The sequence below is a fragment of the Mizuhopecten yessoensis genome, unplaced genomic scaffold (genome assembly GCF_002113885.1).
Source record: "Mizuhopecten yessoensis strain PY_sf001 unplaced genomic scaffold, ASM211388v2 scaffold11069, whole genome shotgun sequence".
NCBI lineage: Eukaryota > Metazoa > Mollusca > Bivalvia > Pectinida > Pectinidae > Mizuhopecten > Mizuhopecten yessoensis.
The window spans coordinates 1,645,029-1,671,282 of NW_018408864.1; the positions used below are offsets into that span (position 1 = coordinate 1,645,029).

General features: G+C 35.1%; 3 protein-coding genes across 6 annotated transcripts in view; 1 reads left to right on the forward strand and 2 right to left on the reverse strand.

Annotated features, from left to right (window-relative positions):
* LOC110465328 (tyrosine-protein kinase RYK-like) overlaps window positions 1-7,084 on the reverse strand; it is a 69,985-nt gene extending 62,901 nt beyond the window's left edge. Inside the window, exon 1 of one of the 2 annotated variants that reach the window (XM_021521064.1) lies at window positions 6,921-7,084. In XM_021521064.1, the coding sequence (XP_021376739.1) occupies window positions 6,921-7,032 (112 nt within the window). In that variant the 5' untranslated portion in view covers window positions 7,033-7,084. Of the gene's footprint in view, window positions 1-3,807; window positions 3,892-6,920 lie in introns of those variants that run through there. The other variant, XM_021521065.1, reaches the window with a different exon arrangement.
* A 4,009-nt stretch (window positions 7,085-11,093) lies between these two features.
* On the forward strand, window positions 11,094-18,015 carry LOC110465283 (spliceosome-associated protein CWC15 homolog). Its single transcript, XM_021520992.1, has 7 exons — window positions 11,094-11,180; window positions 11,958-12,113; window positions 12,763-12,866; window positions 13,335-13,429; window positions 14,164-14,262; window positions 14,665-14,780; window positions 16,165-18,015. The coding sequence occupies exons 2-7, from the start codon at window positions 11,983-11,985 to the stop codon at window positions 16,289-16,291; spliced, it is 672 nt and encodes a 223-aa protein (XP_021376667.1). The 5' UTR covers window positions 11,094-11,180; window positions 11,958-11,982; the 3' UTR covers window positions 16,292-18,015.
* A 4,073-nt stretch (window positions 18,016-22,088) lies between these two features.
* Window positions 22,089-26,254, reverse strand: part of LOC110465284 (diamine acetyltransferase 2-like) — a 6,844-nt gene continuing 2,678 nt past the window's right edge. The window contains exons 2-5 of one of the 3 annotated variants that reach the window (XM_021520994.1): window positions 25,275-25,316; window positions 24,780-24,883; window positions 23,285-23,436; window positions 22,089-22,937 (exon numbers count right to left, since the gene is read on the reverse strand). In XM_021520994.1, coding sequence (XP_021376669.1) covers window positions 22,779-22,937; window positions 23,285-23,436; window positions 24,780-24,883; window positions 25,275-25,316 — 457 coding nt within the window. In that variant the 3' untranslated portion in view covers window positions 22,089-22,778. Of the gene's footprint in view, window positions 22,938-23,284; window positions 23,437-24,779; window positions 24,884-25,274; window positions 25,327-26,254 lie in introns of all 3 variants that reach the window. The other 2 variants (XM_021520996.1, XM_021520993.1) reach the window with 2 other exon arrangements.

The window sequence follows — 26,254 nt, forward strand, 5'->3', positions numbered from 1 at the left end:
GAAGATGGCTTTAATATTCTACTGGGATTGAAGGTGGCTGGATATCTAATGGGAATGAAGGTGGCTTAATTATCTACTGGGAATGAAGATGGCTTAATTATATAATTATCTACGGGGAATGGAGGGGGGGGCAGGGGAGAACTATCTTCAGTGAATAGCGGTGCCTGGAATCTTGATTATCTGCTGAGAATGAATTACTCTATTATCTTTTAAGAATGACGATGGCTGAATCATCTATTTGGGATGATGCTGGCTGAAATATCTACTGGGAATGGAGGTGGCTGATTATATATTGGGAAGGAAAGTGGCTGGATTATCTTATCTTCTAGGAGAGAATCGAAGGTGGGTGGATTATCTACTGGTAATGGAGTTGGCTAGATTATCTATAAAGAATTAGTGTTGCTCTATTGTATAAAATGTACAAGGAATACAATCAAAATCGTCACGGCGTCAACAAGACGTGTTCAAAAAGAACACGCCCACAAACCGAACGGTTGTTTCAGCGTGTCACTCACAGCATCTGGCTCGTCGATTGGTCGATAAAACGTTTGAGGTTGTCCCAGTTTCAAAACATTGTATCTTTTTCTAAAACTTGTTGTTTGCGCGTATTATCAACTTACGATTAAGCATACACGTGACGTATATATGGAAATGTAAAATTTACATTACATGTACATGTTTCAAACCATGTGTCATGACTTGAATGTTTCATTGAATGTGTACTTATCCACATTTTGGTATTTCTGATTACAAGAGGGCAAAACGAAGAACATTATAAATGCTTGAAAGCTGTCCATACAGGCCGCTGCACTGAAAATTAATATCATAGAACGGTGCATAACGCGCAAACAACAAGTCTTTGAAAAGATACAATGTTGTACACTGCTTTTAGAATCAAGGATGACACCGACCTCAAACATTCTATCGACCAATCGACGAGCCAGATGCAGTGAGTGACACGCTGAAACAACCGTTCGGTTTGTAGGCGTGTTCTTTTTGAACACGACTTGTTGAGGCTGTGACGATTTTGATTGTATGTGGTGCTACAGCACTAGTTCCTGAGGTCTGAACATTACCCAGGGATAGCAATTGTTTCTTTGGTGCGTAAGTGTAATAATTAATTATAAAGTAACAATATAGTTCCTGAGGTCTCAACTTTACCCAGGGATAGCAAATGTTTCTCTGGTGCGTAAGTATAATTATAAAGTGACAATATGTTATAGTCATCAATTCAAACAAATAAAACAACTCCCTTCTCTTGCCAAACTTCACACCTCATATAAAATAATTAAGCCATATTTTTTTTTTATTTTTAATCTCTGTTTCCATGTTTTTGAGCTTGAAAAACATGATCTACCTGTTGTGTTTAAAAACACTATTTTAAAGCTCGCGTTATTTTTAACAAAACTATATCCTTCAATCTCGACTCATAGAATGATCAAACAAAAATATGACCAAAATACGTAACGCTTTGTCTGTTAATCTGTTGACAAAATCTCAACTAGGATATTGTGCTGTTTAAATATTTAGAACCAATTAACAGATTTGTATCTTGGAACAATTATCAATTCATTGATTATAAAGACAAATTAGTTAATGATCTGTAGTAATATAATTACCAGGACCCCATCAAGTATGAAGAGCATGTGTGTACGTACAGTGTTATAAAGCCTTGTTAGTTTTCACCAAAAATATGTCAAAGTTTGATTGAAAAATAGCAAACATTTTTGGTAACCAAACAGATCTACATGTAGCATCCTTTAACCACCTGTTTCGAAAAATTCGAAAAAAAAATAACATTCCTGATTAAATAATTGTTAATTTAAGTGTCTACTGGTGTATTAAACTTTCATGTTGTAGACATATATGTAGCTTGAAGATTGTGACATATATATAGGTAACTAAATAAAATTATAAATCTACAACGAGGAATAACTCACAAAATGTATTTCCCCTCACAGGGGCCACAATATCATATCCGTAGATATTTTTCAATGAGTACTAGGTACATATACATACAGCACATACTATTGCCACTGAAATTAAACTGTGATAAATCATTTCCTGAACAAAACTAAATCAACCCTCCTGTGGGCCGAGTTTATTATACATATATGTATGATATTAAGGTCATGAATACAAAACTTGTTTTAAGCTATAAATAAGATAAAATTGAAGCAAGCAAAAGCCTTAAAGGACAATTATCCCCAGCTTTATTTTTGTAAATAAAATATTCAAATTTTAACATTAAAAAACACCAACTTGTATTGTCAATACTTGTATACATCAAACAAACAGAACTGGTAACATAGCTGGTACAAAGACAACTTCACATAAAGTGTAACTTAACCACTGTTGTCCAATTCCAATAAATGTACAATGCATCCATAACTCATTTCTAAATTGCTGCAATTTAAATATCATATGTCTTACTCTTAACTGTGGAGGGACTGCATGAAATTAAGTCAGATTTGTTATTAAAAATTGTCTGTTCTATTAAAGTGTCAAGTTTGAAAAAAAAAATGGTTCTTTATTGTGCAATTATCTCATTTTTTGTTTAAAGGAAGTCATTCATCATAATCATACTTATTTCAACAGCAATTCTGTTAGGAGTTGTACTATAGAATAAAATTACGTTGTTTTTATGACAGGCCAGATGACCTGGTGGTTCTCTATTCTTTCAAAGCCCCATTTTTGTACACATATAGACCACCTGAATTATAGAGCAGCATAAATGCATTGTCAGAGAAATGAATATATTGTAATGTGGACGTAGCCTTTCCTAGTCTGAGTAGTCTCAGGGTGGCCTTTAGTCAGAGGCTGAGTGTCGAGTACTTCAGATAACATACTTTAGTTCACGACAGTATAATACCAGAAACTGTAACAGTATTATACTGCCGCACTTTATCAATCAAGGTGACACAACAAAAAAAGATCTCTGACAAAGAAATTAGCATGAAGGACCATACCATTTGTGTAGTTTACAAAGAACAGGATAGGTCTCCACACAGTACCTGTTCACAGACTGACAATGTCAGAAGGACCTTAAGCTAGCCATGTATACAGTAAAACGTCCTGTTATATTACTAGCTCTGACAAACGCTATGGAAGGACAAACCTACTGTTGTGACAATAGTTTTGTACCCATCTCATGATCTGTGATTTTACAATAGTTTGAAACAAGTTGTTTTTTAACCTTTATAAAAAAATAAAAAAATTCTAAGGATCATTTATAAGACTAAAATGCACAAATTAAAACAGCATGATTACTGTATACCCAATGCTCATATAGTGACTAATCATAATAGGCCAGGGTGGTGAAATGGTGTGTTCATGTTCCTGGTATAAATGATAAGATATATGTCTGTCATAATCAATTAACTGAACCCCTGAGATATAGAGTTGGATGTTGAAGGCACCCAATTTAGATTAGGGTGTTTTATATATAATTAGACAGAATAAGAAACTGGCACAGATTCTTGTGAGACCTCAGGGATTTAACTCCCAAGGGAGACTTAGGCAGTCCCGTATATTTCATCACATCATAGACACATGCTACAACAGAACTTCTCAACTTGTTAACAAATTGCACAGCAACTATATATATATATATATTAGTATGGCGTAGATCAAGAATCTCTAGACGGCATCCAAACTCAGTGTCCTCCTCAGAGATGTCGTACTAATAAAGGCATCAGGAGCAAATGAGCGCCTATAATTAGACATATTTTTCCTCAAACAACTTCTCTTGTGTTTGGAAAACTATTTTCTCACTGCAGCAGAATCATTTCTCTTCATCCCACTTACCAGTTGATCATATTTCCCCATCAATAAAGTGATGCATCATTTTGACAGACTGCAATACATGGTCACTATTTCATCAGACATCCAATACATTAGTACACTGCCAGTTTGGTGGGTGAACTTTTCTTGTTTACAAAACCAATTGGACAACTTCCAGAAATTATATAATCCTATTCCAAATATTTTACCAAAAAAATCTAGTTTTTATTAGTAGTATTTACTGATTAAGAGTATAAAACTATCTTCTGATTTAATATTGATCAGCTGAACTTCCATTACGATGAGTGAAATATAAAAGATAGCCAGTGGAAAACCATTTAATTTTCTGTAAAGACCAAAAATTCAATTTTGTTTGCTTCCGGTTACCCAACCTACCCCAATATTTTGTGCTTTATACCCTAATATTTTGGCAATCTTGAAGGAAGCGCTGTTAAAAGTACAGATTACTGTCTTATATAATACCTTATAAAAAGTGAAAATAGAATTTAATAGCTACCTACCCAAATTTTTTTCAGACATGTAACAGGAAACAAACAATACAAGTTTTTCTGTTAAGCCTAATTACATTTCCCTATATGACAATTGTTTGCCAGAGATCCTTCAAATAAAGCCTGTGTTAGGACTTTTGATAGGATGGCCCGTCACAATCACATGTCACATATAATTTTAATATCATGATAAACTTTGTATTTTCACTGCAGTGATCAAAGACCTTGAATGTATTCCCTCGAATCGATCATCATACAAATCTAGTTTAGTACAAAATTAAATAGTTCCTAATACGGTCAACTACTTTTCTGGATATAAGTTAACCTTTTCATCCCTATTATAACCATTAAGACTCGGTCCAGCTATATTAAGCTTCGTTTAAAACCTGAAGACAAATCAAGTCAAATTTACTGGGAGGGGATTTCCAGGTTTAATGGTTTATTTCTGGTGGTGAAATCCAAGAATGCATCTCAATTAATTTGCTATTTTAATAATTAAGAAAATATCAGTGCCTGAAGTTGTTCTTTAACAGAGCATTTAAACCTTAAATGAATTAAGCTTTATATAATAGTATCATGACAGTTCAACCTTTATACAGCCATTAAAACACAAGGACACAGAACTCCAGGCCTAATTAATTCACACAGTGAACAATAATCCCAGTACTGATGGTCTCACAAACAACGGTAATCAGCAGTCAGGCTTTTATACTACGTTGGTTATTTTATTTTAAACCCCAGACAGGACATATTTTACAATACAATACATATGCTGCTTTTATAAATATATACGTATGCTAAACTCTTAAATTTCAAGATTAACCATCACCTATTATTAACTATTTGATTACCAATGAAATACAAATGAATTCAACGACAGATCACAACATGTTGTTGAAATTATAAAAGAAAAAACATTAAGTGATTTACCTAAGAGCTAAGAATAAATATAAACTTGTACATTACAGAAACTTAAAATTTTGCCTTTGACAGTTTAAGTTTAATGTTGTATAAATTTAAAGATCTATCAGTAGCCAAGAGGCAGATTTAGAAAACTTCTACTTCTATACAAAATTTTCACTGGACTCAACATATTTAAAAATTTAGTAGACCCCGGCATTGGTCCAAGATTTATCAGCATTTAAATGAGGTTAAGACGGATCTTTACTTTGCTATAGGGGAAATGAAGATGCTTCATGAAACAGAAGACTGATCAGTTGATTCTAATTTATTGGCAATTAATTTACACATATTTATATACAGCCTAATCTAGTGTGTTCAGTAATTTCCGTGCATCAAAATATCTATTTCATAAAACATATGAAGGAGTAGCCCTGCCCAAGTTCAATAAAAATAATAATCCAGAGAGGATGAGTCAATTGATTCAAGCACACTTCTTACGGGTCAGAGGTCTTACCTGCCATACTGATACTAAAACGTGGTGAGCTAAAACAAACACTTAAAGTATAACTGTCATATGTTTATCTGGAGGCGTACTCAACATAAGGGGACTAAACGCAAAACATTCGTTTTCAGAATTTTTATCTTATCATAATCCTAAATTATATATTTCAAACAATATTTTGATAGCGTATACACTTTTCTTTAATCTGATCTAATTTTTTCAAAATGTTAATTTTAAATTACATGTATTTATTTTCAAATAACTGTCATATCTGGGCCTGTACAAGATAATAGGACCATTTTGAGAATGCTGATTTTATCAGAAAGATATAATTTATAACAATATTTTGATAGAGTATAATTACAATACTATACGTCCCTGATTTCTCTTAATCTGATTTTTCAAGATGTTAATGTTACACATTTATTTTTCATCATGTTGTATGTTTAGGTGAGCAAGGCCAGTGGTGTATGACATACCGTCACATGACATCAATTAAAATTGACTTTTTACATTAAATCAAAATATGAACATCAATACTCTGTTACTTTTGAAAAATGAATTGCACAGCCTGAGTCTTTGACATCAAAAATGACAACATCAAATGTTTATTAATGTGTATACCTTTAATTTAGACACCAATCTTTGTAATGATTTAATTACAGATTTCCAATTATTGCTGATACTACCCATCAGCACGATAACAGTCTGTAACCACGTGTGTTGGGATATGTGTGAAATCACACGTGTGTGTTTTTTGCAGTGTGTCAAATTTCAGCTCCTACTTGTAACCGGTTTATCTTAATATTTCGGTCACTTCCAAATATTGAAACGGGTGTGGTGTTATGTTGATAGCATTTGAGAACGAGGAGACAGAAGAATGAAGTACACGATTTGGAATTTCTCTAGGTGACTAATACTAGAAGGCAGGAAACTTTCGCTGCCATGAAAATCTAGGGCAATACACATGATGTGTATTCCACTGTTCCGTTCTTGTCGGCATCATTAGCGAGTTAAAACCCAACAAACAAGTATCTGTTAATAATGCATAGTATTAAATTGATATCTTGTAGTGGTGTTTGAATGGGACTACTATCTCAGTGGCCAATATCACCAAAAAACCGGCGTAAACAACACAACACACATACAAGTAGCCCACATCTCTAAAACAAAATGCCCGACATTATGTTTGCATCTGCAGCAAACTTCTGTTCATGACTTACCTAGAAGTCTAAACGTCTCCGCCGAGTCAAGATACATGTTGAAATATGCAGCAGGACATGTCATTAATCCAAACACGACGATACATCCGAGGTACACACATCGAGGGGTCATTTTGTTGTGCTAGCTCCGATACACAAACCTCGAATACACTGACATGACCGAGGCTTATTGACATTTACAGTAATCAACTAATGGGCGGAGCAAACACCGGGAACGGAACTAGGATCCGGATTGGATAATAACCCAACACGTTTCGTCGTAGTAACTCAATAATGCAGCTCTTGCTGTTTTGATAAACGTTTTATTGTTACGACGCTTTATAGGTAGAATTCGAAGACCAATGCGGAAACACGTACTCTGCTGATAAATTAGAAACTGTTTTAAAATACAAAATAAAGAAATACTAAACAGAGCCAGAGAGAGACTCGAGCAGGGAGGAAGGAAGGCGAGTTTCATGATACACGTGTTAAATGTATCGTCTGACATCATACACATACTACTAATAATACATAAGTAGCGGATGCATGGGTGTAACAGTTGTCCTAACCCTGCATCTGAAGTAGCCTCTGATGATAAGTTTTTTGACGATTTTCAGTCCTATCACGGAATTAGATTGTTATCTAAGTCCGTGGTCATATATAGGCCTATTTCGTTTGTGATTTTCTCTTTTAAAGCCATTCGTCCTCCACTAGTTTCACCAACAAATAAGCGTAACATGTTAAGGTGATACACAAACACCTCTGACTCCGCTTCAACATAAACAGTATAGTTGTCCACCATCAGTGTTGTGTCATCATCTACATTTTGCTATAACATAGCAAAATTCTCCGTCAGGTGAACGGTCAAGACTCATCTGGGCCCTGTTTTTACATCACCTTACCTATTCTTATTGTTCTAATGTCACAATGAGGACTATATCATCTGTTAGATTAAGGTAGATAGCAAATGCTGAGGTTATTTCAAAATCACATACTAATGTAGATTCTATCGTAACGTGCAGTGGGCACCCATGATCACCATCCAGCCATTGACCACACTCGTTGGCAGTACCTCGCCCCCACATTCCTTGACTGCTAAACTATTTTCATAATTAATTTTCTTGTATTCTTACATGTGGTTTCAGGTGTAATTAAATGATTAGGAGGAATGACTTATATAATGTTAAAAGTACAGTATTACTTTACCTCGCTTTTCGTAGATTTAGGTAAATCATACAACTTTAATTGTTGAAGTGTCCATCAAGAGAGAGTCAATTGTTATTTATGTCGAGTATGATGGTCCTGCAGTCTGAATACACCTGATGTTACCCTCTTCATGATTCGTAAGAGGCGACTAATGTAAGAACCCCTGCGAAATTGGGGGGTTTGCCTTTGTGCCCTCCGCTTGGAAACACAAAAGTGACAAAATTAAAACTGCTGCACCTATTCAAATGTATAGGATATTTATATCTTCTCTCCTTGTTTTCTAGCCATGGTGTGGAGCGTTCACCAAAGCGATGGACGGTTAAATTATGGGTTCTGTACATGACAAACCAAACTCGCTGGTACTTGCTGCTCTCTGCTTGACGTTCAGATTTGATTGGGTTGCGGTGAAGGTGTTGGTTGTTAGTATAATATATCCGGATGGAATACTGTATTCGGTGCTTACGGCATCATGGTTTTACTCTAAAGTCGGCATATACGCACGTTATATGACCTTAGCATTTCAAACGACTTTAAACCCAATAGACTAAACAAAATCTACCATCATATCATAGACTTTGAGGAGCATCAGTAAGATTCTGAAGGACAGAGATTACATGGCTCTTCCCCGTTAGTTAGGAGTCTCGAAGTCCCCGTATGACAGGTCCAAGGCTACTGAAATGCACCACCAGTATATGGTTTTCTCTGTTTGTTAGGAGTCTTGAAGTCCCCGTATGACAGGTCTATGGCTACTAAAATGCACCACCAGTATATGGTCTTCTTTGTTTGTTAGGAGTTTCGAAGTCCCCGTATGACAGGTCCAAGGCTACTGAAATGCACCACCAGTATATGGTCTTCTCTGTTTGTTCAGAGTCTCGAAGTCCCCGTATGACAGGTCCAAGGCTACTGAAATGCACCACCAGTATATGGTTTTCTCTGTTTGTTAGGAGTCTCGAAGTCCCCGTATGACAGGTCTATGGCTACTGAAATGCACCAGCAGTATATGGTCTTCTCTGTTTGTTAGGAGTCTCGAAGTCCCCGTATGACAGGTCCATGGCTACTGAAATTCACCACCAGTATATGGTCTTCTCTGTTTGTTCAGAGTCTCGAAGTCCCCGTATGACAGGTCCAAGGCTACTGAAATGCACCACCAGTATATGGTTTTCTCTGTTTGTTAGGAGTCCTGAAGTCCCCGTATGACAGGTCTATGGCTACTAAAATGCACCACCAGTATATGGTCTTCTTTGTTTGTTAGGAGTTTCGATGTCCCCGTATGACAGGTCCAAGGCTACTGAAATGCACCACCAGTATATGGTTTTCTCTGTTTGTTAGGAGTCTCGAAGTCCCCGTATGACAGGTCTATGGCTACTAAAATGCACCGCCAGTATATGGTCTTCTTTGTTTGTTAGGAGTTTCGATGTCCCCGTATGACAGGTCCAAGGCTACTGAAATGCACCACCAGTATATGGTTTTCTCTGTTTGTTAGGAGTCTTGAAGTCACCGTATGACAGGTCTATGGCTACTAAAATGCACCGCCAGTATATGGTCTTCTTTGTTTGTTAGGAGTTTCGAAGTCCCCGTATGAAAGGTCCAAGGCTACTGAAATGCACCACCAGTATATGGTTTTCTCTGTTTGTTAGGAGTCTTGGAGTCCCCGTATGACAGGTCTATGGCTACTAAAATGCACCGCCAGTATATGGTCTTCTTTGTTTGTTAGGAGTTTCGAAGTCCCCGTATGAAAGGTCCAAGGCTACTGAAATGCACCACCAGTATATGGTTTTCTCTGTTTGTTAGGAGTCTTGGAGTCCCCGTATGACAGGTCTATGGCTACTAAAATGCACCGCCAGTATATGGTCTTCTTTGTTTGTTAGGAGTTTCGAAGTCCCCGTATGAAAGGTCCAAGGCTACTGAAATGCACCACCAGTATATGGTTTTCTCTGTTTGTTAGGAGTCTTGAAGTCACCGTATGACAGGTCTATGGCTACTAAAATGCACCGCCAGTATATGGTCTTCTTTGTTTGTTAGGAGTTTCGAAGTCCCCGTATAACAGGTCCAAGGCTACTGAAATGCACCACCAGTATATGGTTTTCTCTGTTTGTTAGGAGTCCTGAAGTCCCCGTATGACAGGTCTATGGCTACTGAAATGCACCAGCAGTATATGGTCTTCTCTGTTTGTTAGGAGTCTCGAAATCCCCAACAAAACCACAATTAGAAATCAAAATCGCAAAACTATGGAAAAATATCGACAAATGAAGGCATTACATGAAATCCCCTGAAAGGTACAAAATGAATAAGACCAAGCGTCCGGGAAAGGTTAGTGTCTTCTTCCTCATCGACAAAACTGGTATGTAAGTCTATAGGCAAAATCATATGTCAAAAGAAATGTCACGTCCTTAAAGCTAGAACCGGGGTAGTGACAATAAAACAATACGACACACTAATGAGTACAGGCAAATAAAAAATATCATATCACACACCGAAATCATATTTCTCCATAAAGATTATAATTACGATCATAAAACTTGCCCATAGTAGTCATCAACATGCACCACCGGAAACATGTCCTGTAAGTTTGGGCGTCAGCAGTCGATAGCTGTCACAGGAAAACATGCTCAGTGATAGTGATAGTTTGTTAATCAAGTGTTATTAAATGAGCGTAACAACTAGATATCGAGGATGGATTGTACGCAGCATACAGTAAGAGAGAAAAAACTATATGTTTTATAGTCTAGTTTATTTATAAATGTGATCAGTTTGTTGTACAACAAGCTTATTGTACCAATACTTTACTTTCCTATCACATGTTATCGTATTCCGGAAAGAAACCACACTCCATTTTGTTTATTAGTAAATTCGTTAATCTCTACATACTATAATTCTATTACTACTTTTCTGTTACAACAATTTGGTACAACATGCTTTTTGGTATATCTTTAACTGTATTGTTTATTGATTAGATATCAATGTATGCGATTTTCCTATCATATATTTATTTATTACCAATTTTCCTCTAGGTTTAAGGCTATATTTTCACTTCCGGTAAATTTACTGCTAGGAAAGCGGTGTAAAACATATTTGGTACGTATCTTCATTGCGTATGGAAATGTCTACGTTAACATTTAGACTAAACCTTGCTTCATCTACTATTTTTATCATATATACGCAATATATTTCACTATTTTAAGCGATTTATCTGCCAGTCCCATCTCTTGCTAGATAGTTAAAACACAGCCATCACAATTGATCAAAACTAGCGAATCAACAGCGCCAAGTCAAGTTGAAGTGCATGGCTGTGTTGGTTGTCTTACCATGTGTATATATTGAAAAGACGTTCCACAAGTAAAATAATTTAGAGAGTAAACGATTTGAATAAGATTAATTTTCTTTCCAATCTCATGATGCTTTTCAAATGAGACTTTCTGTCCTTTGAGAAGCTTTGGCCACGCTAACAGGTTGGGCACAACGGCGCATATGGGTAATAATCCTGCATATGGGTAACAGTTACCCATTTGAGTAACAATTTTATTACTGAAATGGGGAATAAAGTGAAATAAAAACACACAAAGTTCTATTTTAAATTACGAACAAAAAAGGGCGTCATTCTTTCAACATAATCAAATAAAAAATACAATGAGGTACAATTGTGTACAAAAATTCTTATACCCTGTTATGGCAACTTCTATAAAGTCAATTATGTTGTCGTTTTAAGATGGCACCATTACCTACCCTGCTTCGGTGCCCGTCAGTAAATAACCTCTACCATTCTGCTACAGTTGTTAGTATCTGCTCGTTAAAACAGCAATGCACAAAATATCAAAGAATTGAATGGTGTTGACTTTCTCTCTTATTTTACAGTCTGGTTTTGCTCACAAGCTAAGGGATGACAACTGCGGCACGTCCCACATTTGAACCTGCCCGTGGTGGGAGAGGAAAGAATGAAGGTGATCTTAGTGCCCTGTCTAAACAGTACTCAAGTCGAGACTTACCCTCACACACAAAAATCAAGTACAGGTAAGAATATATTGAGTAAGGGTTTATTTGAACAATTACATCAATAATTAAACAAGCCTTGTTGTCCTGAAGAAACTTCGTTTTCATTTGAGAGTATTCTAAAGTTCTGTCTTGTTAGTATATAAAGGAAAAGGTGATAGAGAATGGGAGTCCAAGTAAAAGTATTGTTGTAGCTTAAACAGGAAACACACATATTTTTACTTGGGCTGACCTTGAATGATAAACTCTGTTACACCCACTTTCATTACCATAGCTGTTGTGAGGATATACCATATCTCAAAACAAAGAAACAACAATTTTTGGACACGGTGATTACTAAAGACAATAAGACTAAATATGTTCTGAATCTTCAATAAGTTTAGAAATACATTATTTCGAAGTTTTACTTTATGCATAAACAATATATGCATCAAATGTGTCGCAACATTGTCATAGCTTGACAAGGAGACAAGTCTGTCTTGAAACGTTGCGAAACAATTGATACATTGATTGTGTATCAAGTAAAACTTAACATAACATATTTCCTATAAATGTCATATTTTTTCGGATATATATTCATACAATAAGTTAATGGGAGTCCTTTCCCCACAATATTACCTTATAAAGATGAAAAAATTTCAGTGTGTAACATTTCCCCCCATTTTTACAGACAGGACGGACAGGGCACCGTAGATGAGCTGAGAGGACGTGATTTCCGTCGTGACCTTGAAGATCGTGAGAGGGCAGTACGTGACAAACGAGACAGAAACAGGGGTCAGTGAAATTAAAATATTGTTCTGTTATCAACCTTGGGAACATTTGTGATTTGGATTACTGTTCTTTTTCTCATTTTCAGATTTATTTGGTATTAAGAATCCTCAGCATTTTCACAGTCTTGGTAAACGAGTACAGTAAAACATGTTTAGTACGTTTAGGTGTTTACTCTTTTAGACTACTTATAACTAAGGTATACATTTGACACAAAAATGCATTTTGTCACTTATAGTCATTATCCTACTTTATAAAATTTCTACTTATAAGTACCAGTGGTAGTTCATGCCAGAAGGTGCCTATAATTGATTTCCATATTAATATTGAATATTCAAAATAGAATTTGATGATGTAAACCTTCATAAAAATCACCTTACATAATTAGTTCCCATGACTGGGATTCATATGACTCACTCAGAAATCACAACAAAACACAGCCCTGTCATCTGTAGTATTTGTACTGTGTTACAGAGTCAGGAAGCAGCAGCAGCAGCAGCAGCAAGCGACCTCGTCTGGAACAGATCCCTGCAGCTAATCTGGATGCAGATGACCCGGTTGATGATGAAGTATGTAACAAGAGACAGAATTTGGAATAGGGATTGGGGTGTATTAATCACACAGCTAGTTATTTGGTAGAAATTCTGAGTCCTGCTTAAATAATTGTACATATTAACAGTAGAAAAACAAGTTTTGTTAAACTTTAAGGATGACCAAGTATTATAGGGCTTTATGTATACCCTTGAGAGTACATAACTTTTTGACTTCCCAAAATGAGCTTAGTAGACCCTTTTCCATTTCAGAACATTTGATTGTATAGGTCTTTAAGGCCTTTTATGTAATACATACAAAAGGAATTGGGTAAAGCCTATAAAGGCCCTCTCCTTAAAATATAAACAGTGCATACATATATTGATTTTAGGAATAAACAGCTTTAAATAAATATTTATAAGTGTTACTATCAAATTATATTAGTTATTGAATTACCAATTGTTGTTAAGTAATATGAAACAGTTGCTTCAAATAAAGGCCAGTCAGTCAGAGTTGATAAGTCATCAGCTTAACCCTTTCACCGCTGTAGACCAAAATGGACTTGCCAAGATAAATGTATGGTAGAGTCAACTAAAGTTACCTAGGGGTGGAAGGGTTAAAGGAATACCAGCCACACCTATTGCATGCCAATACTCAGTTATACTGCTTAGTTGGTTGGAGCATTGGGTGAAGTGTGTCCTGTGGTAAAGATAATGGAATAGAAACCTTTGCCTCCATAGCTTGGATGTCTAATGTTTTCTGTCAACTTCAGGATGAAGATGACTCCTCTGATGATGAGGATGACACTGCAGAACTCATGGCAGAACTTCAGAAAATTAAGAAAGAACGTGCTAACGAACGAGTTCGCTTGGTAAGTGAGTCGGTGTTATGATACAAAGTAACATGGAAATAAGTCGTGTCGGAGAGAATATTATTTTGTCGGTTACTGTACCAGTATTTTGTTTTCACCATGTGATAGAAATGATTGAAGTTTGATTTCATAAACAATTTCATTGCTTTCATGTCGCTGTATATACCAAATGATTTTTAGAATAACTGTGTGATGTACAGTTCTAACAGATTGTTTATTGATTGTCACTTAGTGTGAAATAAGTTTTTATTTACAAATATATATTCCTCATTGTGCATTTCAAGTTATTGAGATTTACACTAATTCTGTATTTCGTTAGAGGTACTAACCACAGTTCAAACTTCAAACAAGGAAGACAACAGTTTAGTACTCTTGACATTGTTCTTTTAAACTGAATTTCAGGATGCAGAGAAGAAGGTTGAAGAGGAGAGAATCCGAACAGAGAATATCCTAAAGGGAAACCCCCTGATGAACCAAATTGAGACTAAAGTAGCTGCAGATTTTAAAGTCAAGAGAAGGTTGGCATTCTTCATGATTTTGCTGTTTTGCTTGCTTTGCAGGAGTTATTTTCGTTCAAATGCTTTGAGTTTGAATTGATTTGATGTGGTAGTGCTGTCAATTTTGTCTAAAAATTGATTTATATGGTGTATAGTCAAGTATCTATATTTATGTATAATTTCCTCATACTTATTATGAATTCCTGCCGACAAACACTGAAAACTCTCCAGTTATGGCCCTGCACTGATATGATTTGTGGAATTAAGACTGTGTGGTAGAAAATAATGAATTTGTTGTAGAATATTTTCATTCAGATCGGTTCACTGGAAATCCTCAAAAAACCTGAGCTCAGATTGCTTCTTGACAGACAGCTATAACCTTGTTGTATATATTGTCCCCCATTGTATATGGGGCAAGGAAGTCATTCTGACTCCTTTATCGAGACAAATAAAAAAAACAATTACATAAAAATAATATTACCTGTAATAGGATATAGCTAATATTTAAAAAACCATAAGCCCCTCAGCTAGGGTTAGCCAAAGGTAGATTTTACGCTGACAGCATCGTTGACCACTGATACCGTGTGTGTGTGAACAACGACAAAGAGATTAAATATATCAGGAAAACTGCAACGTGAAGATGCTAAAATATTGTTTGAATTTTATCCAATTCTATGAGAGAAGAGAAGGGAGGTAACTCAACTATTGTGACATATTTAATTGATTGACCATTGTTGTAGTCAGTCACATATATGTATAAGGTCATTAGTATGCATATCTATTACGACCATTCATTACTTACATCCTAGAATAATAGGATTTAAATCCAAAAACATCTCTACTGCAGTCACTTTCTCAAAATTCAATCATTTTCACATTTGCTAAAAATGCTGAATTGTCGGAGAATTCACTACAAAAGAGAGGTAACCTCTTCTGAGAGTCTTGATATTGTCTTTCTTGACAGCCACTCAGCCCATCAGTGTTACCTATATTTGTTTCAATATGAAGGCAGATTCATATGAAAGAATGTTTTAAATTCTGTACAGAAAAATGATGATGACACAATGTATGAATGTACAGATTGAAGGATATGTAATCTGTTCTATAGGCAAATATTAACAGTAACGATGTAAATCAACAAAAAAGCATTTATTCAGATACATATAAGCAAAGAATATAATAGTGGTTATATTTCATTTTACACATTCCAATTCAAATCCTCGAGAACAGTGCTAAAAACAAGTATTGGCGATAGTATTTTAGAGTACACCTTTGTATTTAACAGTGGAATCAAAAGGTGTCAATATTCACTTGTGAATATTAATCTGACAGATTCAATGAAGATGTAAGTTGTAAGTACGAGTTACTGTTGTAAAAGTTTAAAATTTTAATCAATATATTTCAGATGGGACGATGATGTGGTGTTTAAGAACTGTGCAAAGGCTGAAGAGGACAAGAAAAAGGGAAATTTTATCAATGACACTTTACGGTCAGAATTTCATAAAAAATTCATGGAAAAGTATGTTAAGTGAATTTATCATCACCAGAAATATTATATTGTCAGTTTCCTGAGACATATAAAAAATCAACAATTCATTTCGTCACTCATCGTTCAGTTACATGTGTTCCCTTGAAGATCTGTGCATTAACCCCCAAGGACTATTCATAAGTAAAAAACAGTTTCATTAAATCTACAGACTATTCATGCGTATAGGACAGCTTCATTGACCCAGCAGACGACTCATTCATAAATGAGTTTCATTTACTGCAAGGAGTCTTCATGTAACATCAAGAGAGAGAAAAAAAAAGATTGTTATCTGACATTGTGGATTTCAACCAAGTGTCTAGAGTGAAGAGGTGTCACTCTGTACAGAAACAAAATTGTCTATACTGAAGAGGTTCCACTGTATACAGAAATCATTCTGTCCATGATAAAGAGGTTCCATTGCAACAGAGACCATAGGTCTGATTAAAGCACTGTATAATGAAATCAAAGTGTCTTGACTAACACATCTCCACTGTAGATAGAAATCAAAGTGTCCACACTTTAGAGGGTTTAATATATCTGTTGAAACAAAAATATCCGTATAAAGGGAATCCACTGTAAAATGAAACTAGAACATCCAGATGAAAATGGTTCCATTGTTCCTCTATATTATTTCCTGGACTAAAATGGTAACAACTTTATTTCAGCAAACTAAAAATGGTTTTAACTTATGCTTGTAAAAAGATATTTTATCACATAATGTACTGTGTTATCCAGTGAATATACCCATGTCATATTTTTTGGCCTGTTAACCAATGTAATATGACCTATGAGCCCTGTGATTGGTTGAAAGTTCCATTTGTTTCAATTGTGACGCCACTCCTAGGACAAGTTCATGATGTCACATACTTCCGCTCTGGAGTCGAAATGGCGGCTTTTTACATTTCATGGTTGCATGAAAATTGTCGTTTTACACGAATAAACGCCACAAATCTTGATTTTGTGATAAAAGTGATCTTACACTTGTTTTCATTTCATGTGAAATTTATGAAACTTTTCACAAATTTTTCATTTTAGCTCGCCATAGGATTGCTTAATTGAAAAATTCTTAGACTCGTTTCATAAATCTCATGAAATGGAAACTCGTGTAAGATCCTATATATATCTGCTGTACACAATCCTGTCTGGACTGTACAACAGGTTACAATAAACTTAAAAAAAACTCCTCTTGACATTTATACATGTACATATAAATGTATGTTTTTGATATTTTATCAAACTACTACAACATACAAAATTCAGACAATTTAGATGATTTTTAAAAGACTTCAAATATCGAAAAGTAAACAAAACAACTCTGACTATTTTGTTATCAATGTTTACATGAATATTGCTTCAGATCAAATCAGAAGAAAATTGAAAATGGAGGGGATTTTAAAGCTAATCTTTTATAATTATATAAATATTGTTTCTTATTTTGGACAACACCATTATAAAGGACAGTGTGCACACCTATTATGATTTTAGAATTTCAGTTTTTGAACAAATTTTCAGAAGACCTATCAAAGCCCTGAAGCAGATGTAGATATTGTGATATATTTGTTGTTTTGAATCAATAAATAACATTTTGAATTGTGACAGTGCATCTCCAAAGAAAATATTTTGTCGCACTTGCAAATATTTTAGATGATTTTCTATGTAGATTTTAATGAGGCTGTATGTTTGATGTACATGTACAATAAATGCTAAATATGAAAGAAATCAACATTTCAAAGTAGTTGGTTTGTGATTGTTTGTTAGTAATACAATAAGTATATAGCAAGTTAGTAAGAAAAGAATATATGACTGCTGTTAACTACTGCAGCGTTCAAAAAAGACGACTAATGTGGAGTCCCCTTGCAGGGCACAACAACGAACAAAAGAAGTCATCCGTACCCGTTCTCTCCTTTCAGCTACTTCCTAATGCCTTATTTGGCAATGCATGTGTGTTACCTTTGGTTTTTCCTGTCCTAGACAAACCACAGTCCTTAAAATGGTTCTTTTTGCTGCTCTCTGCTTGACGTTCAGCATTAATGGAGAGGTGGTAAGGATTGATTGGCCCAGTGCTGAAATCATGAGACTGATAGGAATTTCTTGTGTTGCAGTGTCTAGATGCACTTTCCCAGGGTTAAGACACTTTAACTTTGTCCAAATTTTACCGTCGTGGACAGTCTTTAAATCATCTTAGCTGTTGCAAGGACTTAAAACCTAACCAAACTCGTATTTTGTAATTTATTTTCTAATATATATATGGTTATGAATGCCCGTATCTCGCGAAGGAAGGATGCACCATTGACAAGAGGAGCACTTGGTATACCAGTAGCCATCCTTGGTACTCTACGCTATCTGCACCCACAGGAGCATGGATCAATTTACTAGTAATATTAAAAAATAGGGGTCTCCTATACTATTAAACTGATCGTCGTAGTATTTCAGAGAAGCGGGCAGCACATGTATTGGAACCATTCCTTGGATATATTTCTCGAGATTATCCGTGAAACTGGGTCATTTCTCCGTGAGTATAGAATTTGGTTCGGTCGCAATTTAACGGTGTTATTGCGACTTTAAAGCGGTGTCAGTTGATAACTATGTGTCAGACAGTCGTAATTATGGTTTAATTTTGTAAATCAATCACCTGTCTTCAATATTCAACCGAGGTATATCCAATATGGACAAATATTTGTGATTGACACGAGCTGAGTAACGGATTTCAGTCTGCCGTTATATCCCTTTGTATTTATTAGTATAGGAGACCCCTATTTTTTAATATTACAAGTAAAGCGATCCATGCCCCTGTGTCTGCTTGCACCTCTGGAATATGTCATAGCAAAATCGAAGGCACAAATAAAGCTATTTGATTGGTTTCGGGTAAAAAAAACCACCTGATCAATCGCCACGCTGATACCTGCCCTTTGAAGATTACAGAGGACCGACTTCCGACTTTTTCAAAGCCTGTCAATTAATACCGTTACGCGACCGGGATATTCTTCTGATGTACGTCAAACTTGAAAGGATCGAACTGGTATTCTTGTCTCATCAACAAAGTGTCGCACACTGTACCTTCAAATTGCTATGACATATTCCAAGGGTGCAGGGAGCGTAACACCTGGAGTATCGAGGATGACCAGAAGTTTACTTGAATGATGTACTTGATTAAGGAAGGATGACATTGGCTAGTGACTCTGTGAATTATACCAGTAACTAACGTCATATCGACTAAAGCATCTATGTTTTATACCAGTAGCCTTAACGTGCTTGAAGAAGGATGTATGTCATAAACACTAGAGACACTTTGTGCTTTACCCAGAATCTAGCCTCTGAAGTACGGTAGTATGTTTGTGTCGACGGACTTTTGATGTAGGATATTACTAATGTGAAGATTGGAATTTAACTCGTTGCTTCAAAATTCGACCGAATGTTTGTGGCTATCAGCACGAACAGCTTTGGAAGTGGTCAACCTCATCAATAATTTTATGAAGTCTCTAAATCCTCAAGAAATGTTCGTAATGCAGAGAACGGAAACGAACACATGTAGTTCAAAAATTGTTTCCAGGGTGAATTTTAACGTTGTGTTTGTTTGTACTGTTTATATGTCTGAGACTACGATCATGTCGCTTTTGAGGAATAAACAAAGACATTACCATCAAAATTTCCGTCAGAATCTGTGTGATCTGTAATTTACATCCATATAGCTACAGCATTGCAACAAGTTAAGCGTATTGTTCTTCTTTTTACATTTACCTAATGGATGAAAGCTACGTGAGTTAAATCTGGAGCTAGAATGAAATAAAATGCATTTCATATCTTAAAGATACTACCAAATTTCTTCTTGAAAACGGGTACATTTTGTTATGTTGTATAGCCACCTCTCAACCGCTTTCCCCTAGTTTCCAGGCAGTATTTACAACATTGTTTCAAAAAACCTACCATATCACCACCTAGTCAAAGTTACCTGTACATTAAGAAAGATAGATTATCTACCAGATATGGTTGCATATGTACTTGGATTGAAGGTTACTTGATTATCTACCGAATATGAAGGAGACTGGATTGCATCACTGGCAATGAAGATGGCTAGACGATATACAGGAAATGAAGTCTGCATTATATACTTGAAAAGTAGTTGGCTGGATAATCCCCGAGAAATGTGTACCGATACCAACAACATTACACATTGTACTGACGAAATTGTACGACTGTTTTCTGAATTAATAATAATTTCATTATTATGAAACTATTTTGGAAGCAAACACAATGAGAATATAGTGTCGATTGTGATTGTTTGACGCAATCATCTTCATGTCAGTTCAAGTGATTTCTATAGACAATTAAAAAAATACCACTGTTTATGTTAACAGCAAAATAGGGTAATATCAAATTATCAAAGTGACACCTCAGTCATTTAAATTTTTTCTATTAACTTTTATCATACTTATAAATCCGATCTGAGTACGCTGCGGATAGCAATTTATTATTTCTTAGATATTTTGTTTATAACAAAAGCTAAAATGTCGTAAAAAATAATTTAATATAATTGTTTGTTTCAATGATCAACAGAATATAAAATGCATGCATTGTTATATTTGTATAAGCAATATGCTTTATAAACAGTGACATTTATACTTCGGAATGTGGTCACGTGGTTTGCCTGTCCACACCAGCTGTGCTCTCAGTATTATTATATAGATGCCGATATGTTGATTTCCAGAAAACATTAATAACACTGCTGGTCTTAATAACGCCGTTTTAGATCCATTAAAGGATCCTTGTATATAAACATAAACTAATAGCTTTCTATATTATATGGGAGTTATGATTTAATCTTACAATCTAACAGCAGCATCGCTTAATATACAAGTACATCACTCCAAACTGTTCATGATTCCGATATATCACAGCTTAACAATGTCTATATGTACAGAAAATGACTATATCAGCTACATTAAATATAGTACAAGAGTGTTCATGCATCTGTCATTACGTTTGTAAATGTTTTTTTGAGGAATATATAATTTTTATTTTAAATATTTTATTATAAATATATATGGCATATACAAATGTTTTCAAGCCTGTGTCTTTGGACTATTGTACGCATTTTATTTTTATCCCATCAAACAATCAATATAGTAGTTCTGAGTCAAAGCTTGGAAACAGTTGAGATCCCCACCACATAACCATACATAAAATTGCTGGGCATGAAAAATCTAATATAGCTATGTTCCAAGGATTGGCCTTGGGGTCTGCAATTGATCCCAGGGTCTGCCCCACCCTTCCCTGGGTCATAACTTTGAAACGGTTGAGATCCCCACCCCAAAACTATATATAGAAATGCTTGGCAAAAAGAGACAAATGCAGTCACGATATTAGAATCGATCCTGGGGTCTGGCCACAACTTTAGGGACCTAGTTTCTGAGTCAAAGCTTGGAAACAGTAGAGATCCCCACCCCATAACCATACATAAATTGCTGGGCATGAAAAATCTAATATAGCTATGCTACAAGGATTTGCTTTGGGGTCTGGCATATTCCCTTGATCTCGTTTGGAGAATAGTTTGCCATGATTGCTTAGGTATCCAGGTGAGCGATAAGGCCCTCTGGGCCTCTTGTTTAATATTACAAGAGTTATTAAAGCGATCCATGCCCCTGTGTCTGCCTGCACCCCTGGAATATGTCATAGCAAAATCGAAGACTCAAATATAGCTATTTGATTGGTCTCAGGTAAATATACCTGCCCTAAGAAGATTACAGAGGAGCGACTCCCGAGCGAATCCCATCAAACAATCAATATAGTAGTTAAACGCACAATGATATTGCATTTTCGCAGCACGTGTATTTTCTTTATCATACATGAATGTGTAAAATACAACATATAGTCAAACCTTGCGATTTATGCTGAATTATTTATAGTAGTATCTTCATCTGTCAATCTCCTTTTCATGCCACTCGGGTTCAGGAATATCATGCGAGTTCATTAATGATTTGCTCTTCCAAAACTTGGACACGGTTTTCAAGTTTCTAGTATGTAATTGCAACGTTGTCATTGGATTAATGTGTTTACCTCTTTCGATTAAAGGTGTGCAGTAAATAGGCAGAACTAACTAAAACTAAATAAGTGATAATTACCTGTCAGGACATTAAGTCTACTGCCTACTCTATATTGTTTTACTTTTATAAATGTATATATTACAAATGCTATTACATTAATAAATACAAAAACACCTTTCATGTTCATTGATTATAATTGTAACGCTGTGTACATTAAAATGATTGGCAGCCCACAGATACAGGTAAAACAATTATTTAACAAATGGTTCATTATTGGTGAGTATCGTTATCTGGTTATGCTCTGATTAATGAGTTTGACTTCCTTGTTCAATATCATTTATAGTTTAGGCATCAAATAACACTCTGCTTGCTATCATACTCATAGCTTCAAAATATACAAATTGAAACGTTTAAACCATAAGCATTCTGTTGTTATTGGAAATACAATTTTTATGTTTTTGATATATTTGATAATGGTATCCTGTAAATGTGCCAATGCATTTGGTCGGTATAATTAACTGCACTCCTTTTGAGATAAAACTCAATAGCTCTTGCGTTCCAATCGTGAACCAGCATCTCCATCTGACTACAACCGCATTCTGCAACATCCTGGAAAAATCACGAAAACTAAGCGTTACGCTCAATCGTTTTTCAAGATGACAACACAGTTTTAAAGTTAAAAAAGAAAGAATCAAGGGAATGTCATATTAAGCTTGGAATCGTCACATTTTATATAGTCTTCACTTCGCGTGATCACTTGTAATACATTCTGCCGTAGTTGCCTTTTTTCTTATTACCCGTTGATTATATCCATTCTTTATCGATAATGCTCACGAATAAAATGGATTTATAAACTACAAGGATGACTGGAATCAGATTTTAGGGATTAGATATCGACAAATGACACAGATTCTTCCAAGGTTCCTTAAAGACATGTTTTACATCCTGTCACTAACCTGTTCCACCGCTTTCATTAAGCTTAATCCTATGCCCCTGCTCCTGTTTTCCGGGGCCACGTAAAAACTGTCCAAGATAGCCATCTGTCCTTTGCAAGCATCGTATTTGTACACATACAGAGCAAAGCCTAGTAAAGGTTTTGAGGCAGAATCTATTAGAAATGATAAAAAAAACCACCGAAAAATGGAATTTCTTATATGATTATCCAATAATCATATCGATTATTTAGTTAATCATTCATGTTCATGGTTTATGCACAGGTTTTATCGTTTTTGCCTTCGAATTACGTTTTGTTGGCAATTAACTATTCACTTGCTTTCTGGTAAATATTCTTTGTTAAATCACTTAAACATAAATGAGCTTTGGTAAGTGACAACAGCATTAATAGGTTTCGGTTAGTGGTTTGCAACAGAAATGAGTTCTTTTGGTAACAACGGTTGTTATATATTATTTAACACTTGTTAAATTTAATACTTGTACTCTTCTGAGGTTTAAATCACGTTTAAGTCTCGTTTTGATCTCGTGTATTAAGTCCTTGTAATATTTAACAAATTATGATCAACTTTAAAAGCAAAGATACATCTGAAAAATGTGTCAAAAACTGGACTTATTGTTTGTAGATTTTTTATAAGAATCTAAACAAAAATGAGAAGTTCAACGATCATTTTGTAATACATAATGTATGTATTTCTTGCGCTTCCCGAAAGGCCAAAAATACACCTTTTTGACACTAGATTGATCACTTAAATCGTCATTGTGTCGTCATTTTTAATTGTAGCATGTTTATGTTTTTGATTTACTACTTTCTAATATTGAATATGATGAAAATAATATGCATCCAAGTGAAAAATTGTACATTATTGGTATTTTTTCACATACAACTGTATTTAGAGTTACTGAAGCACTTTCGATTTTTGACCCCGAAAAAGGTGACAAATAACACAAATAATAATGGAACTAAAAAAGAAGCAGACGGATCACCCATTTTGTGACTGTTTAAAAGAAGATAAAAAAATCCCTTTTGATCCATTAAATATTAAGAAACGTTTAATTGCAGAATTTGTTTATACTAAGCATAAATTCTGCGAAAAAGATAATGAAAATTGGTATTCAGTCATTAAAAAATAACGAAAATGGATATCTTAAATCACTTTTCAGAGTTGAAAGAAGAAGTTAAAGAAATTTTACTTACATAGTTAAAAACGAAAAATACTATTTTAATCAGCACACGGAGATACAATTATTTTTGCATTTTTTCTACTATGCCATTTATCCCTTTTCCATAAAGATATATAAGAAAAAAAGTTTGATACTTGAATTCGCTGAGTACATATAACTTGTAGTCGTAAGCAATATAATATTTATTGTATTTTTGCGCATGACAAACTTGTTGATATTAATAGGAAATCACGCTGATATTTGGGTTAATGGGATCCACTGTGAAAATTATCAAGAAATATTTATCAAGATTTATAATAATCAGTGTATTTTCACCTAAAACATTCAAAATGTTGTTGGTATTGATATGTAATACTGACCACCAGCTGTCATACTCTCCGCTACCATACACTGGTATAGCTTCTGATCTTGCCTCAACTCTACCAATAAAAATTTTAAAATGTCAACTACGAACATATGGACATGGATTAAGGTATTAGTGACATTTAATATGAAGTCGAGTTGTACTGGCGATTACATGTCAAAAAATGTTATTTATTAGGGATTTATTAAGTGAACAACGCTGTCAAAACATATTGATACAGCAGTTTTATCGTTTGAGGTGGTTACATTTTTCCTTGGATAAGAACATCCATTAATTCAAACAAAATAAGGATAAAATATCCACAGACTCTTACAAGCATCATTTTTGACAACTTATGAAAAACTATTAATACAACTTAACGCATATCTATTGCTTGGGTTACTTCTTTTCCCGAAGGTACGTGCATGTCATGTTAACAACAATGTTAAAACAAAAACATATCTTACTTTCTGGCGTTGTCGTCACCGCGTCTGGTTCTTTTAAATGTGCTGCAAGTTCCTGGAAATAACCATATGTTAAACGCTATTCACAATGGTATTTCCATAGTTGATATGTTTCAACTATGCAAGTAACTGAGCAGAATTTGAATGCATCGTGTATCAAAAACGATGATAGAATTAAAGAGGTTTTGAATGGATTCGTCGTATTGCTGTATGGATACCATTAAGGTATAGTTTTCTTACTTGGCAAAATCAGACTCTAAAGTGTCGAAGGAGAATATAAAGACTAGGCAAAAGAGGACATGCTTTTGAGTTTTATTATGCTGCCATTGGTTAAAATTTGTATCAGAGCCAAGTGAATGCAATGTTTTCAAAGAGAACGATTCTACTTCATCATAGGTAAAGTAGGATTTACCTGAGTACCACGTTTCAGTAAATACGATGGTACATTTTTAGCTCACCTGGCACGAAGTGCCAAGTGAGCTTATGCCGTGGCGCGGCGTCCGTCGTCCGTCCGTCCGTCGTCCGGTGTCAATATTTTACTTTAAACGACTTCTTCTTAATAACCGAAAGGCCTAGGGTGTCGATATTTGGTCAGAAGCAAACTGGGATAAAGGGCTACAAAGTTTGTTAAAATTAATGACCTTCACCTATTTTCAAGGTCACAGGGGTCAAATATGTTAAAAACTTTAAACATCTTCTTCTCGATAACCAAACTGCCCGGGGAGATGATATTTGGCCAGTAGCATGCTTGGGTAAAAAGCTACCAAGTGTGTTTAAATGAATGACCCTCAATTATATTCAAGGTCACAGGGGTCAATTGCCTTAAAAAAAATCTTTAAACAACTTCTTCTGAATAACCAAAATGCCCAGGGTGATGATATTTGGCCAGTAGTATGCTGAGATAAAGGGCTACAAAGTTTGTTCAAATAAATGACCTTCTCCCATATTCAAGGTCACAGGGGTCAAATATGTTAAAAACTTTA